The sequence below is a fragment of the Bacillus rossius genome, chromosome 13 (assembly GCF_032445375.1).
Source record: "Bacillus rossius redtenbacheri isolate Brsri chromosome 13, Brsri_v3, whole genome shotgun sequence".
In the NCBI taxonomy this organism is placed as follows: Eukaryota; Metazoa; Arthropoda; class Insecta; order Phasmatodea; family Bacillidae; genus Bacillus; species Bacillus rossius.
The window spans coordinates 27,726,428-27,743,592 of record NC_086340.1 but is presented as its reverse complement, the minus strand read 5'-3'; the positions used below and the strand labels follow the sequence as shown (position 1 = coordinate 27,743,592).

The 17,165-nt window shown below is 43.1% G+C and overlaps 2 protein-coding genes across 4 annotated transcripts in view; one reads left to right on the top strand and one right to left on the bottom strand.

Annotated features, from left to right (window-relative positions):
• Positions 1-16,506, top strand: part of LOC134538408 (jerky protein homolog) — a 32,434-nt gene extending 15,928 nt beyond the window's left edge. For both annotated transcript variants that reach the window (XM_063379709.1, XM_063379708.1), the window contains exon 2: positions 5,590-16,506. In XM_063379709.1, coding sequence (XP_063235779.1) covers positions 5,590-6,136 — 547 coding nt within the window. In that variant the 3' untranslated portion in view covers positions 6,137-16,506. The remainder of the gene's footprint in view (positions 1-5,589) is intronic.
• LOC134538407 (cilia- and flagella-associated protein 44) overlaps positions 1-17,165 on the bottom strand; it is a 107,727-nt gene that overhangs the window by 10,322 nt on the left and 80,240 nt on the right. For both annotated transcript variants that reach the window (XM_063379707.1, XM_063379706.1), the window contains one exon: positions 1,079-1,347. In XM_063379707.1, the coding sequence (XP_063235777.1) occupies positions 1,079-1,347 (269 nt within the window). The remainder of the gene's footprint in view (positions 1-1,078; positions 1,348-17,165) is intronic.

The window sequence follows — 17,165 nt, the reverse complement described above, 5'->3', positions numbered from 1 at the left end:
TAATAAATATTATATGCAAACATTTATAACTACGATCACTAGCATGAGCTTTTTTCAACTCAAAATAATTTTTAGTAATTTTTGATGAGAAAATTTATGACCCAACTTAGCTTGGAGAGAGAACCTTAAATTATTAATTACTATTATTTATACATAATAAAAATCAGTGTTGTGTTTTAATAGCCTGAGCTGACATAAACTATAATTTACTTACAAGTGATAATTTAATTTTAATATCAATTTAATTTTTTTAAAAAAATTCCCATCAGAGGTATAAATATTTTTTGTAAAAGCATAACATTAGAATTAAAGTGTAGATAATTGTGCATGATATATTGCAAAGTAATAATAATAATAATAATAATAATAATAATAATAATAATAATAATAATAATAATAATAATAATAGGTCTTACTGCATGCTTACTTAACTTTTTTAACTTTGTATTTATGTTATACTTCTTTAGGCACATTATGAAAAAATTATGAGTGTGAATTTTTATGATGCACACGCACCATGCAACAAAATTTTCACATGATGAAGAAAAGGCTACATACAAATAAAAAAATTCATGTGCTTTTTAATCTTATACTTAAGTGAAAGATATTGAATACTGGTCCATATCATAAAACAAATTTATTCATTGTGATATTAGTGATACAAATACTATTTATAAATTTTTTTAAGTGTACTTATATAAATGAGGAAATTTCCCTGTACGTACAATTTATTTGCTTTATAAATTATTACGTTATTATAAATAGATAAGTAAACTATTATTGTACTACATTAAATAACTTATTTTAAATGCATGTTTATATTAATATTTATTACTGAGTATTTATTAAAAAAAATTAATTTGATTGTACTTATATTTTACCGACTTTATTTATATCACTCCAGTCCTTTTATTATATAATTTATATTAATTATTTGCGTGCAAAATTAAAGTTAGTTTTTTATCACGCCAAGTATAACTTTTAATGCGCCTATTTTTTTATATTTTTTTTTACTGAAATACTTCAAGCCACCGCGAAACATAAGTTTCAAAGGGCTCTTACACTAACCAACCCGCACCTGCAACTCTCTCATCTGCAGGCTGTACTCCTGTGCCACGTCTTTGACCGAGAACTTCATGTCGGCCACCATCATTCGTAGCACCGTCTCTTCCAACTCTCGAAGGTCAATCTTGCAGCCAAACTTATTCTCCATACACTTCTTGGCCTTCTCTTTCAGTTCCTCGATCCGCACCTTCACATCCTTGTAGTCGATTCGGAGCTGACGTAGATTTTGACGATACTCGTTGTCTTTAGCTTTCTGGTCTTCTGTCTCCTGCTCAATCTCACCTTCAAGTGCATTTGGAACATACAAACAAACTATAAACTAAAGGTCCGAGTTAAACCAAAGACACTAGAAACCCTTGTAGGCTCTATGCTATAAAGACCTGACTACAATTGCAATGTCCTAACATGTGTCCGACAGACACTGATGACTTATTGGCCCATGTGACATCCCGACATCATGCGTGGTGTGGGCAATGGTCCGAATCCCCCTGATTGAATACATTGGTCGACTTAAGACTTTTTGTCCCAATTTGTGTCCTTTGGTAGTATAGAACAATAATAGTAATAATGGCGGGAGTTACTATGACTCTTTCAGCTGCGAACTCGTTCGTGGTTGTTAGAGGAAAGGAAAGCGATCGTTTGAGGTGTCGGAGCCCCTCGGGGTTCTAGTATCCGAGATCAGCTGGCCAACATAGTTACGGAATGGTTCATGATGCTAATACATAGCCTCTCATGAGCAAAGCAACTCCTACCTCCTTGTGGTACCGCTGGTGTTAAACAAACAGGAGCTCTGCTGATAGGATGGGGAGCAATCCCTGTGGTCATTCCCTTGAGCAAGGAGTGATCCAGACAAGGGCTTAGGGGTCAGGTTGGGAACAAGAGGGGCCCCTCTGCAGTCCCTGACAGGAGTCCTAGATCGCTGGTAATCCGCACTAGGACAGATGGTTGGAAACTGCAGAGAGAGAAGAAGCCTTCTCCCGTCGCTGTAAACCTTTGCCTAGCCTACTCACTTACTCTCTGAGCATGGCAGAGAGGTTGCCATCCGCCACCAGGAGAACACCACACAGTGGCAAGTGAGGGGTGTCGCAGGCATGCATTGTATGCGGGGTCGTGTCCGGGACAACGACCTGTCGCGACCGGCTCATGCTATCCTTCCTGGAAGAAATGTGAAGCCTCGGATGGGGGCGGACCCTCTGATGGGCGCCCCCGCTCCCCGGACACGGGCACAGGATGAAGTTCCTTGTGCCCACGATGTCCCACGAACACAACCAGTGGGAGAGGTTGGAGAGAAGGTGCTGTGCCCCTCCTGCCGAAAGGATATTTCGGGACGTACGCTGCCGAACCGAGCGCGCCACATCCAGCAATGTGTGCAGCCTCCACCACAGGAGGACGGCAAGTTCACCTGCCCAGCACCCGGATGTGGCCGTCTCTTTGACACCTACGCCGGGGCCCGTCAGCATTTAAGGAGAGGTCATGCTGCCCTGTACAATGCGCGTGACCTTGAGCTGGCGGACCTCCGGGGTTCCTCCTCGAGGTACACTGACGAGACGTATGTCAGGATGGCCAGGATTGAATGTGACTTCCCAGAGGGAGCTCTGCAGAAGGACATCAATAAGAGAATGGCTGAAGAACTTGGAAGAAGCGCGGATGGCATCTCCAAAGCCCGGAGGAAGCCACGCTATCAGGCCATCCTGAGGGAGCGAAGAGAATACCTGGAACGGAGGAAGAGGGATGACCTGCCTGTGCCGTCGCCAGAGCGTGCCCAGTTGGACTGTGCCTTTCGACCGCCAATTCCCTGCCCGACGCCACCCCTGTCCCAGAGAGTGCGAGCAGATCTCGAGTGACTGCTCAATTTGAGGGCCAGTGTCACACCGCAGATGGTGGAGATAGTGGATGTGTGCACTGGCCAGGAGACTGATCCCCCACGCCTCGATGAGCTACTGTCAAGCTACATCAAGGGACTGCCAAGGGAGAACACCAAGAAGAGGAAGCACTCTCGAAAGACGGGGACTTGGAAGAAGGGGAAGAAGCGGAAGAACACTGCCTGGCCCAATCGGAGCAGTCGGCGAGCCCGGATGTACGCTGAGTTGCAGCACTTCATGTGGGAACACCCTGCTGGGGCTGCTGCACTCATTCTGGACGGAGCTCCTCCAGAGGGCCAACCACCACCAATGGCCGAGTTTGAGGAGGCATACAGAAGGATCTTTGCGGCGCCAGAACATCCCCCCAGAGTAGGTCCTGTTGGTGATGGAACCAACGACATCAGCACACCGATTGATGTCGAGGAGATAGAGAGGTTTCTCCGCCAGATGAGAGATTCTGCATCTGGTGTGGATGGAGTGACGAGGGGTGATATGGAGAGGGTCCACCACCTGGATCTGGTTGCCCTACTCAACATCATTTGGCTGTTCCACCTCATACCAACGCCTTTGAGGCGGAACCGGACAGTACTGTTGCCGAAGGGAGGAGATCCAGCACAGACGAAGAACTGGAGACCCATCACGATCTCCAGTTGGTGCTGCGACTCCTCAACAAGGTAATCAATGCAAGGCTGGAGTCGGTTGTGGATCTAGATCACTCCCAGCGTGGATTCACCAGGCAGGATGGGATCATGGCCAACACCACCATCTTAGCGGCTGTGATCAGGGAGCATCGGGGAAAGGGCGTCCCCATGGTGCTGGTCAGTGTGGACATGGCCAAGGCGTTTGACAAGGTTTGTTCTGAGTCCTGCATCGGTCCAACATTGACCCTCGCACCATCGAGTACCTCACCGAAATGTACTCGGATGTGACCACCACCCTGGAATGCTGCGGGGAGAGGTCTGCACCACTTCAAGTCCAAAGAGGTGTCCGACAAGGCGACCCGACTAGTGGCCTTCTGTTTAACATGGCCGTGGACCCGTTCCTACGTGCCATGTGCGACAGAAGAGGCAAGTTGGGCACACAGAACATCACAGTACTGGCCTTTGCCGATGATGTGCTGTTGGCACCGGATCTGGCCACGATGGAGTGGCAGCTGGAACTCCATGGAGTGTAACGCCCAGAAGTGCAAGAGCTACCAGCTCCTGAGAGTACCGGGCACCAAGAGGTGCTACGTGGAAACCAGGCGCCAATTGAAGATCCAGGGAGAAGGTCTCCCGACCTTAGCAGTCGGCTCGCAGCTCAAGTACCTGGGACAACTCTACAAGGACGCCGCCGCCAGGTCCCTGTCAGAAGAGGATCTGGCCGAGAAGCTCAATAAGCTTCAGAAGGCTGCCCTGAAACCGTGGCAGAAGCTGAGGATACTGAACCAGTTCCTTATTCCTTGTCTCTACCACCGTCTCCTCTGTATGGACATCACGGTGAAGAAGCTGAAGTCCTGCGACCAAATGGTGAGGATGTTGGTGAAGCGAACGCTGCATTTGCCGATGACCACGCCAACTTCCTTCCTGCACGCGCCGATGAGAGACGGGGGGGGGCTGTCTGTCCCAAGTCTCCGCTACCAGATCGGCACGACGTACTCCAGGTGGTTGGTGAAGATCCGGGCATCGGGTGATCCCCATGTTATTGCCGCCTTGGACTCTGACGCTGGAAAACAGCTCGTTCGGAAGCTCGGCGTAATAAACGGGCTCGTGTGCACGTCCAAGGACGCTGTGAAGAAGTACTGGCGACGGCAACTGCACCACCAGACTGCACTGGGGAACGGGCTACATCATTCGGTTCCCCAGGGAGGCAGGTGGGTCATCAACCCGCCTGGGATGTGGAAAGGGCGTGACTACTGCGGGGCATTCCAGCTCCGCATTGGAATTCTACCTACCGTTGGCGCCCCCTATGTTGAGGGAGGAGCTGCCATGTGTCGGAACGCCTCCTGCAGGACGCGGGAAACACTATCCCACGTACTGCAGAGGTGTCCTCTCACCCACAGTTTGCTGATTGAGAGGCATGACCATGTCAACCGACTCCTTCAACATAGCATGCAAGAGAAAGGGTACCTTGTACACGAGGAGCTGCGTCTCACAGGTATATCCCAGACCTCGTCGTGATCCGGAACGGCGTAGGATATGTCACAGAGACGACGGTGGCATGGGAGTACGGCGGATCCCTGGAGCGGGCCTACGACCTGAAGCAGGGGAAATACAACACCCCAGAGATCGAGCAGAAGATCAAGACTAAGTACAGCCTGGCTTCTGTTTGGTTTCTTCCCTGCGTCGTACGAGCCAGGGGCACGTGGCTGCGATCAAACAACGACATCTGGAAGGAGCTCCAACTGCCGCCATCACTGATCACCACCAGCTTGACATCAGTGATGCAATACGGGGTCTCCATCCACCGTTCCTTCATGCGTCAAGTGTGGAGGGGTGGAGGAAGAGTACAACGAAGGCCCCGTGTCGGCGGAGTTCCTGAAGGGTGACACCGTTGGATTGCAGCCAGGGACACACCTCGTTCCGGGGCCGGCAGACCAGCTGCCAGTCGTCGGTTCCACTGCGACGGAGAGAGTGTGTGGAGTGGGTAGCCAATTCACCCTGCTTCATTCTCTCTGTTGCAGTGCTCTACGAAGGATGGCCCAGTCCTTGGTTGTGGGGGCTGCTCCTGAGATGGTGACCCAGGAAGAAGAGCCTGACAACCGGCCCTCGGGCGACTCCACTCCAAATTCTTCTGTGTTGGGGTGGAAGCCAGTCGTCTTCGTCCAGGAGGGTGCCGCCTGGGTCGCCGCTCACTGCGGGAAGCGGCCAGCACAACGGCGGAGGGATGCTGAGCGCAGGATTGCGCACAGGCTTCGCAGCCGAAACGCCAATCCTGCTCCCCCGGCCAAGCCCAGCAACTCCACAGCCCGTGAAGAGGTGGAGTTTGGCGAGTCTGCAGCTGTTGAGGCGAGTCGGGCCCCAAGCCAGGGGTTCGACCCAACCCAGATCTATCTGGATTGCGAACTCCGGCTGCAGCTCGCACGGCTGGAGGACCACCGTGTCCTCACCACCGCCCTTTCATTGGTGGTGAGGGACACCATTCCGGGAGGGGGGGGGGGCGAACATCTGCTTCCCCCAGCCCGTGCTCGTGCAGTGCATGACGTTGGCAGCCGCCAGATTGCCAACTGACGCTGCACGCCTTCGAGCCCTGGTCGAGGAGGCAATTAGAGAAGAGGCCTCTCGACCGACTGGGACGAGGTTGCCAGGGACTTCGCCCTGGCACACGGAAGGTGAATGCGGGACTGGTCCAAGCCGTACAGCGAGGGATGCCGCGTTGTGTGGTACTAAGGACCCCGGGATTGTGATCTACCAGCCGCCTTCATCATTCAAGGAGCTGTCCCGCCACCAGATGCAGTGGCAGGGGAAGGGGGGGGGACCCTAGGCCCCCCCTGCTCAGAGTGCATCTTCCCTCTGCCCACCGGGCCATCCTGGTGGGCACAACATCAGCCACCACCGACGACGACACCCGCACCGGCCGCGGAACGCGACTACGGAGAGAGAAGAGGGACACAACGCCAGTGAAGACCATCGGGTGGGGGGCGGTCGGCTGGGCCGTGGGATCGCATGTGAAAGGACAGGCGACTCCGCGGCTTGGTCGGCTTCTCTGCACCGGGTGGAGCATCAGCGCCAATGGCACCAAGACCTGCAGCCAGATGTGAGGGCAAGTCAGGTAGTACGGTGATGAGGGGGAGATGGTGCGGTACCCGAGGGGGAGATTCGTCTCTCTCTCGGTCGGGTGTCGCACTATCTCTCCTGGAAGCTGGAACCCTGGCCCCCAGGTGTGGAGCCTTCATGGGGAAGTGTAGTGGTCGGAATCCGGAGAAGTGTTGGGGGACGGGGGTGAGTGGCCTTTCGAAAAGATGAGTGCACAGGAGGGCCACTCTGATCTCCTAACCGAGCATGACTCCACATTCCCGGCCATGAAACCTTTCTCATGGGACTTCACAGAAGAGAGTGCCCAACACCATCACTCTTCTGGTTTCGGCGACAGTTGTGGACTGATTTTCTCTAAGTGTTATGTGTTTCCCCCTCCTTGCCCTCCTGGAGCCAATCCTGGGAGATGCCGCGCCCCTATGCTCCGAACAGAGTAGGGGAGGTGGCGCGTCATCGACTTTGAGAAGCGACAGGTGGGGCACGCACCCTTTTTCCTTCCCATGCTGTACTCTGCTGTCTCCCTCACGGGAGACTAGTAAGAGTGCAGCCTTCCCCAGTGTTTGTGTTTGTCCTGTCGAGTCACACCCGTAAGGTCTTCATGTTTTTTCTTTGTACAGTAGAACATCCTGTATCCGTAATTCTACTTACCGGAATTTCTACTATCCGGATGATTTCCGAGAGTTAAAAAAATTTACAAAATTTTAAAAAAATATATATATTTTTAAATGATTTATAATATATACAGCAAAACCCCTTATTTGCACTTTTCATGGGGACAAAGTAAAAAAGTTTAAAAAGCGGGAAAGTGTAAATAAAGGGAAAAGTATAAAAAGGAGTACAGTTTACCTTATTTAGAATTTTTTTCCTTTTGTTTAATAGCACATACTACAATGCAGGTACAAACACACTAACAACAAATTTTACTTTAGTATTTAATCAATTATTAATTTACCACATTTGACAAAAATAAAAAAAGAATGAAAGCCAAAATGTTTTTCTGATTTCTTCCTAAAAAATAAATTTGAAATTTTCTTCTGCTTGCTTTTTTGGTTGTTCAAGGAGATTATTTGCCTCTCCAAATTATAAATACAGTTGCGACCGGCAGGGTTTATAACAAATACGGGCTACATACACATTGCTCACAGTAAAAAATTTTTTTAAGAAAAGGCAGCAAATTGATGAATATTTACCGTCAATAGCGCGCCAAACGCGGAGAAAGGTCATTGTACTCGGTCAGCTGCTGTAACGACGCGGCGGCGCATGCGCACTCTATGCTCCGCCCAGACTCATGACGCCATCAGCCGCCAACCAATAGATGCGAGCTTAGCGGAAAAAAATATAAGCTCCACCTCCCGTGTACCAATTTTATCCAGTTCTAATACCAGTTTATTGGTATACGCACCAGTTTTCTCGCTGCCGTGACATGTTCAAGTTTACGTTTATCATGATGTCTTGATACCAATAATTAATTATTTACGATCCCCAGAAATAAATGGTTAGTTTAAAAAATATGGCGTCAACTGTACAATACTTCCCAAATTATAAAAGACGTATAAAACAGTTACCAAGACACCGCTCATTTTATCTTGTGAAGTTTATGTCTCGTACCAGTATTTCGGCTAAGTTGTGACATAAATACAGTATCAGAACTTACAAGCAGCCATGTTTGTACATTCATGAGTTTACGTTTTTCCCTCGTGCATTTTAGATTGTCTGCTGCTATAATTACTCGTACTTTTACACGCCTAGGCTTAAATTATTACATGTTTAGAAATAAAAGCAACTTTTCATGTTATAAAATATGTATATTTTGCTATTTAAAATGTTCATTGCCTACTAGCTCCACGGTATTTTCTGGTTGTTTATGGTTGTTACGTGACGTAAATAGCGGGATTGATTCGATTTTTGAGACGTAATTCGCGGGAAAGTATTGTATTGGACTATATGGGAACCAAACGAGATCTGAAGAATATAGTGCAAATAACGGGAAAACGTAAATAACGGTAACGTAAATAAGGGGTTTCGCTGTATTAATATATATTATTCCCGCGGAAGTAAATACTGATTGTTTGCGCAGTTCACGCCCCGTATAGTCAGTCAGGGTGCACTTGATTTTATAAACACTCAGTGAGTTATGATGGAAGCCAAGGCTTCCGGTCTCGCGACTGCAGTGCACGGGCGTCGAGCGCATATCAGGAATTGGCGGCAGCGGCCCCGCCTACACGTGAGCGCGCCGTGATAACGCGTTGTAGGGGAGGGGGAGTGGTGTATTGTGTGCGTTCAATGTCAGTCTTGCTTGTGGTGCGCGATCGCTAGTATGTACGTTCCTGCAGACACGTGATGATTTCAAAACATAAACTTCCTGGTGATGAGGAAAAGAGTAGTAAACGAAGGAAAAAAGTTCTTACCATTAAAGAAAAGGTTGAGATTCTCAAGAAACTAGATGCTGGGACTTCTGTTAAAAATCTCAGCCAATCATATGATGTCGGCATTTCGATGATTTACGACATAAAGAAACAAAAGAATGAACTGTGTAAATTTTATTCAGACAGTGATACGAAGAGAGAAATTGAAAACAGAAAAACAATGCAGGGTGATAATGCTCTTTATCAATGGTTTCGTTTGCGGCGAAGTGAAGGTGTTAGCATATCTGGACAGATGCTGATTGAACAGGCAAAAATGTTTCATGCCGAACTGAATCTAACATACGATTGTGACTATTCGTTAGGGTGGCTTCATAAATTCAAAAAACGCCATGGAATTTCTTTTTTCAAACTTAGCGGTGAAAAGCTTTCTGCAGATACAGTGGCGGCGGAAAAGTTTGTTGTTGAGTTCGCAGAATATGTGTTAGACAACAACTTAACAGCAGACCAAGTTTACAATGCGGACGAGACTGCTTTGTACTGGCGTTGTATGCCTCGAAGCACGCTGTGCACTGCAGATAATCCTCACAGCGGGATGAAAGATTCTAAAGACAGATTGACCGTGCTTGGTTGTTCAAATGCTGCCGGTACCCACAAGCTGAAGCTACTCGTAATTGGCAAAAGCTTGCGCCCAAGGGTGCTAAAAGGTGTTAAAGTGTTACCCGTTGAATACCGAGCTACAAAAACCGCGTGGATAACATCTGCAATAACCACAGAATGGTTTGACAGTTTTGTGCGCCAGAGCCGGCAACACTGTAACAAGATAGGCTTAGACCCGCACTGCAAGATTGTCCTTGTGCTAGACAACTGCTCCGCGCATCCTGCAGCTGAAACACTAGACAGGGATAATGTTTCTGTCATGTATCTGCCCCCTAACTGCACTGCACTAATCCAAACGCAAGATCAGGGAATATTACTCTCCCTAAAATGTTGTTATTGCACGGAGTTCATGAAGCACTTTTTATCTGATCTGAATGGCGGAAAAACAATCTCAGAAATTAAAAAGGAATACACCATTAAGGATGTCATATGGTCACTAGCTCGTGCATGGGAAGGTATGCCTGCGTCAACATTTCACAAGGCATGGTTTAAATTGTGGCCGACTTTGGTTTATCGTGACGAGGTTCATGACAAGGGAAATGAAGCCGACTTCAAAGGTTTTGAACAAAAAAACGTGAACGAACTGCTGGAGTATGCCAAGAACATAACAAATCCAGAACTAGAAGACTTACAATTGCAAGAACAAAACATTGTGGAATGGTTTTGTGTTGATGATAATGTTCCCGTTGTGCATCACTTTTCAGATAAGGAGATATTAGACTCTGTTAAGTGTAACAAAGACGACGGAAACAATGAAAGCAGTAGCGATGAAGATGAACCACATGAGAAAATCTCGCAAGATGAGTGCCTTCACCACATTGAACGATTAATAGCTGGCCTAGAGCAACGAAGTTATGTCAACAACCAGCAAATTATGCATTTGTATATGCTTCAAAAACAGCTGACTGAACAGAAGCACAAACGTGTGCGGCAACAACGCATTAGTGACATATTCAAAAGCTCCTGTTTCCACACATGCTTCAACTACGAGTGAGAACATTGACGATCCAACACTTGGCACCAGTGGCACAAACGTAAACAGTTACGTTCAGAGTGACAGTGACAGTGATTAACTTTAACTTCTCCTGTCTTTCACAATGTGTGACGATTTAGGTAATTTGTTGTTTAGCTTTTTAAATTTAAATTAATGTGACTGTTAAACAATGTTTCTTACACACAGACAAGTGGGGCCGTATACAGTGATTATTTCAATGCAGTTTATCTAAGTTCTAGGACATAATTTTTTATTCGCGGGACATGTGTAGCCTACAGTGAGTCATGGTAAGTGTTTTTTTATTTGTAATGTACCGTACCTAACTGTACCATGTATTATTATTTTATATTTTATTTATGCAACATGTGGATACACCAAATCACTGTACAAACTGTATGTAAATTACGTAATTGTAACACAATTCATTGAATGTCAAACGTCTCGCCTACGTCTTCTTGCTTCGCGCGGACATCATGGTACAGTCACGTAGCTGTAGCGTGCTTCTAGGCAAGGTCTGATAAGCGTGCCCGTGGCAAGGTCACACCACCGGATGTAGCTGTCATCACCCTACCCCCACCCCCCTTGCCGTCCTCATCTACAGCTACAGGATGTTCACAAACTTCGGGAGCAATTTTTTTTTTTCAATTCGGGGGCCTTATAGTGAATTTCTACTTTCCGGAATAGTCTAAGTCCCGACCATTCCGGATACAGGGTGCTCTACTGTATTACTATAAGGTAAAAGTAAATGCTAATAAATATCCGCCATTTCCTGTTTACCTTTTGAAACAGGAACCAGAAACTCAAATATCGTAAGAGTTTTTTTGTTGTTACTCCCGCCATATTTACATTAACAAATATTATTGAACTCCCACAAAATTCACAAGTAAACGAAATATTCAAAACTTAACTGAGTACACATTTACAAAGCATTAAAACAGTAAACAAAAACAATTATTTTGGTGCTCTATATTCACTGTGCTTTGGTGACTAATTTAGAAATCAGTAGATTTGGACATTGAAATTGTATACTGGGCTGTTTTCTAATTGAAAACGTGATGTCATTCACATTAGAATAAGGACATGGACCGCCCACACGTTCAGACTAGACGGGCGTTGATACGAGTGAGCATGCTACAAATAACTTAGTGGCATGGCGTACATTACAATAATATTTTATAAATAAATAGTTATATTAAGTATATTATTGTATATCTGGTGACAAATATTTTTTTTCACTTCTGTTTGGAAATTTTAAGTAATGGAGGCTTATTCTTACCATTAGTTTGTATGATGAAATTCCATTAGTAATCAGAATCACATTCATGCACACAGTAAAACACTTGAAGCAAATGTGATAAGTTGACACCAAATACTTGAGTCTAAAAGATAGTCAACACTCACTTCTATACAGCTAATCCAGCCATTTAATAATTTGTTGTTTTCTCGTTTGCAGTGCGAAAGAATGGCTCTTTCCCCATTTAGTACAGGGTGAACCTGTAAGCTCTATTTGGCAACAGGATGAAGCCCCTTCCCATTGGAATCTCTTTGTACGAGAGTGGTTGAACATCGAAGTCCTTGATTGTTGGACTGGTTGTAATGGTCGAGACAACAGAGCTCTTTTTTCGCTGGCCTCTACGTTCACCCGACATAACACCTTGTGATTTTTTTCCCTTGGGGCTTTATAAAAGATTTACCAGAGTTGAGACACAGAATTGAAGAGGTTATTTATTGCTTCCATTACTCTGGACATGTTAACCAAAGTGAGGGAAGAATTGGACTTGAGGTTGGATGAGTGCCAAGGTGCATATATGGAACATTTGTAAATAAAAAAAAAACTAGGTTAGCTTACCTTCAATTTGATGTACAATTTGTGGTAAATAGTCTAAATTAAACTGTTATAATATACAATTGAAACTGAAACCTTTTTTATAGACATCCTGTATACAACAGCCCTACAATGGTACCGGCCCCAAACCAGCCAACCAGGCATTTGCTCATAGCACCAGTTTTTGAGGTGCGACAAAATTTGGAAGGACAAAAAATTTTGAGGGATGGAAAGAATAAGTTTTTTAATTTACAATACTGATTTGATTTTCAAAACTACATGTCAAGGGTAAAGTTTAGTTTATACTTACTATTGCAGTGCGCTTAGAAATATTACGCCCTAAACCAAATATTTACACTAACAAATATGATAATTATATTTTCCTTAATTATTATTTAACCAACATTTTGTAATGTTTAGCATGATACGTGAGACAGTTTTACAATAAAATTATTTGTAACACAGTTATCTTGTACAAAATTACACGGATCATTAAAAATTAATTTACATTTGTGCTTGAAAAATGTACTAACGTCAGTAATGTAAAAATAAGTTGATACGAAATGCAAGATCAAACAAAGGAAAGTTCATTTTTGCTTTTGTATTTTGTCTGTACATTTTGGTACAAGCTTCTAGTAAAAAAATTACATTCACTAAATTCAGTATGTCTATAAATCTCATGAAGTTAGTTGCATTTCGATGATATAGGGTTAGGAACAAGATTTTATAGTTTTATTTCTAGGACAATTTGGTTTTAAAACAGGATATTATGTGTAATTGTTTTTATTTTTATATATTGTCTTTATTCATAAAAAAAAATGTATTACTGAACAAATATGAAACTAAATTATTTCTTAGTACTAATTTCACCAAAAGTCTCATTTTGATTGACACCTGATGAACTTGCACAGTGAAATCATTAGTAACAAGCACGTCTAGAACAGAACTACGCAGAACAATGAATATTAATAGAAATTTTTGTGAGTTTTAAAAATGTACCATCATTAATGTAAAAATTTGCTACTTGTGTATGACATGCAATATCTTACAAAATAATTTTTTTTTCTAATCCCTTTAGATCATACATTTTAATAAAAATAAATTACATTCAAATGATTTCACTGTGATAAAACATTCAATTTTTGTAATTTGAGTTTAGTTTTATCAAAAGGCCAATTGATTTCATGTTTTTAGTTGAAATTTGGTGCTAGATGGTGTATCAACTTTATTTTGATGTTATAAGTGTATTGAAATGCTTTGCGGTAATATTTCTGTTGTATCGCAATTCACCGTATAAACTTGTCCCTGTATATATTGTGTTGGTTGGCATGCTTTACAGAGCAGTCCACCATGAAACTCTTGTCCCTAATGAATTACCGTGTTTTCTCGCATAATCGTTGCAAATTTTATTCTAAAATCAAGTTTGAAAAGTAAGGGTGCAACGATTATGCGGAAATTTTTTTTAATGTTTGATAAAGTTATTCATAAAAATAAAACCCATTCGTGGAAAGTACGTTTATTTAAAAAGTTATGTACAAACTAGCACGCCAAACAATTTAAATTAATAAGTCGTGCAACAAAAATTTTTCAACTTTAAATAGAAAAACAAAACCTGTGATCCAAATGCAAGCCTGAACGAACGCGTAACTATCGCCGCAGTACACATCACGAAAGAGTGCGGGCCATCAGATGCAGTTTACTCGGCACTCTACAGAGAGCGCGTGCTGCATGCACTCCGCGAGATATCGATGTTCGGCTACGTGTGCGCGCTCTATACGGGAAGCAACATAACCAAACAATTTAATGATTGCAACGAGCGCTGGCTACAATTTCTGTAAGCGGTACACCGCGGCGACGCAGACGAACAGACGAAGGTTATAACGTTTGAAAATTCTTTAAAAGTAAATTTACACATCGGACAACTTTGTATTTCCGTTAATTAAATAAGTAAGGACGCGGTTACACGGGAGTCTGAACTACTTCAGGTGAACATGCTCAGCTGTTGAGTGCGGTTTCACACAGTCTGAACATGTTTCGTTCGAGGCCATTTCCCATTTAACTTAAAAAGGTTGGCAAAGTAGTTCAGATCGACATATCTTCTACATTAGCCTCTGATTGGCTGTTTCGAATATAAACAGTCCTTTGCAGAAATTCAAGATGGAAAGTGTTCTTGGCACAAGTTCGAGTAATATTTTACAGAATGCAACAAAAAAAAATTAACAGGTAATTATACACATATTTTTTAATTGATCCTGACCCAATTTTCTTAAAACTGAGATAGGTACTCTTGCTCATAAATAATAAAAAAATAAGTTTAAGAAATTTTACTGTGCATGTTGTTTGAATTCCCGATTTGTAAAAAAAATATTGAGCAATATGAAAACACATTCCATTTCTGCTGATAATACTGTATAAACAAGTGAGAAAATCCATACTTTTTCTGGATACAAAACAGAGAAGATCAACAACAGTCATTCGTTGACAGTAGACAATCGGTTTGTAGTAGGGATGGGGCGAATCCTGATTTCCTCGAATCCGAATCCTAACTCGAATCCTCAACTGGAATTGCCGAATCTCGAACCCAAACCCGAATCTTTTAATAGATGATGTCCACATATCTAATGTAAGTGAGATGTATTCTGCTTGCACTAAAAGTCCCTTGACTTTATCACATGTAGATTGGTACATTTCTGGTATAAGTGTATATAAAGACAACAATTTTTTCTTGAGAAATTTCAGTTTTAGTACAGATTAGCGGTTAGGATTTTTTCTATAAATAAGCTAGAGGTCTACGAGCCTAAGAATTTTACTTCGAGCCGAGCTCGAGCTTTTGTGGTACAGTTACACTTTTGGGAAATTATTTTTATCTTAAACTTAATATCATGTTTGAATAAAGTATTAAAATGAAGTGGGCTTATTAATTTTGGGTAACTATTTACAGAGTGTGTTTACATTTTGCACTGCTAGAAAAAATATAACATTTTTTTTTCATTGAATCTTACCTGTTTCCATTGGTTCATTAGTAACTGATATCATCCAACTAACATAACCAAGTATATGTTTGTGTAAATGTAACATATCTTTGGAAAAATTTCACCCTTGTCAATTTTTCTGGAGTCCTTACTGAGCTTCAACAAACTTAGCACCAAAAATCATGTTGTTTGAAAAGTACATTCACATTGTTTCAACATTTCCACTTTTCAGCACAATAATTCTGAGAGAGATTGTCACAGAGTATTAAATTCTGTTCTTTAATCTATCATTCAGAACAATAATTTGTTCTCTACGATTGGAGATAGTGTTTCCTGCAAAAGAGAAGCGTCTCTCGCTGGCAACCTGCTTGGCTGGAATGCTTTAGTAAAATTGCTTAACCTCAAAATTAGTGTCATAAATATCTGTAACTGGTCATTAAAGTTTAATCAATTGAAAGTAATAAAAATAAAAACATTTTACTTCATTCAATTTACACTTGCAAAAAAAAAAACATACACACAATAAACCTACATGGAAATTAAAGTCTTTTTCAATATCCTGAAGTCTGAAATATGTTTACTCATGTCATTAAACGTAGAGCTGTATTGAAAAAGCCGATTTTGCCAATATTTAGTTGAATCGGCATTTCTGCCCACTTCCGATACAGTACGCTCGTTAATTTTCGGCCGATATTACTGATAAAGGCCTCTTCACAATAGCGCGGCGCGGCGCGATTCGACGCGTAGCGATGTGACATCATTCGATACCAACCAATCAGAGTTAACATCGCTCGCGGCGAGCGATAGCTCGCGACGTGAGCACAAGCGACAAGACTGCCTTGCCGCGGCGGGCGACATCGCTGATGACGTAAGAGTAAACAGCCAATCGCAAGCAATAATTCGGAGAATTATAAGAATACCAGTTGTTAGTAAACAAACAATTGAAATAGAAGGCAATAGGTGTCTGGAAAGTGATATTGATGTAAAATAATTTCCTGATGCAAGGTACCTTTTTTTAAAAAAAAAAAAAAAAAAAACCGAATTCAAAATAATTACAATAAGTGTCTGTACTTACAAAATCACAATATCTGCACTAGACACGCAAGTTAGCAAGTTATACCTTAGTGTCATCGACAGTCTTTCTGCTGGGCTCAATGGTAGGCGGTGAGAATTTTTTTGTAACATTGGACCAACAATATGCAAAAACAGATAAAATTCATTAGGAGACATCCTCATGAATACGAAATAGTTGTCACTGTCTCCTAATCACATTTCTGAGATAATACCTATTATGGTAGTCCCCTTGTCCCAATCTATCTGCATTTGTGGGCCTTGTGTGCCTTCTTCTGTTATTATTATCAAGTAATAATAAACACAACACTCTCCGCCTGTGAACATTTACTGCATGGCGATTTCTATTCATGTCTCTTTTCACCGATGCTTAGTTACAGTACACTTGCATATACAATGCCAGACAAAAAAGAGAAAAAAATTAAAATACATCCACAGAGTTTGTTTATATTTACTTATATGTTATCAGATGTTGCCGGCAGTTAGCAGGCTGTTTCAACATGTTTTTTTCGCCAGTCGTATCGCGCCGCGTCGCGCCATTGTGAAGTATACAGCCAGCGACTTCGCGTTAGATCGCGAGCTATCGCTTCTTCGCGTCGCCAGATCGCGCCGCGCCGCG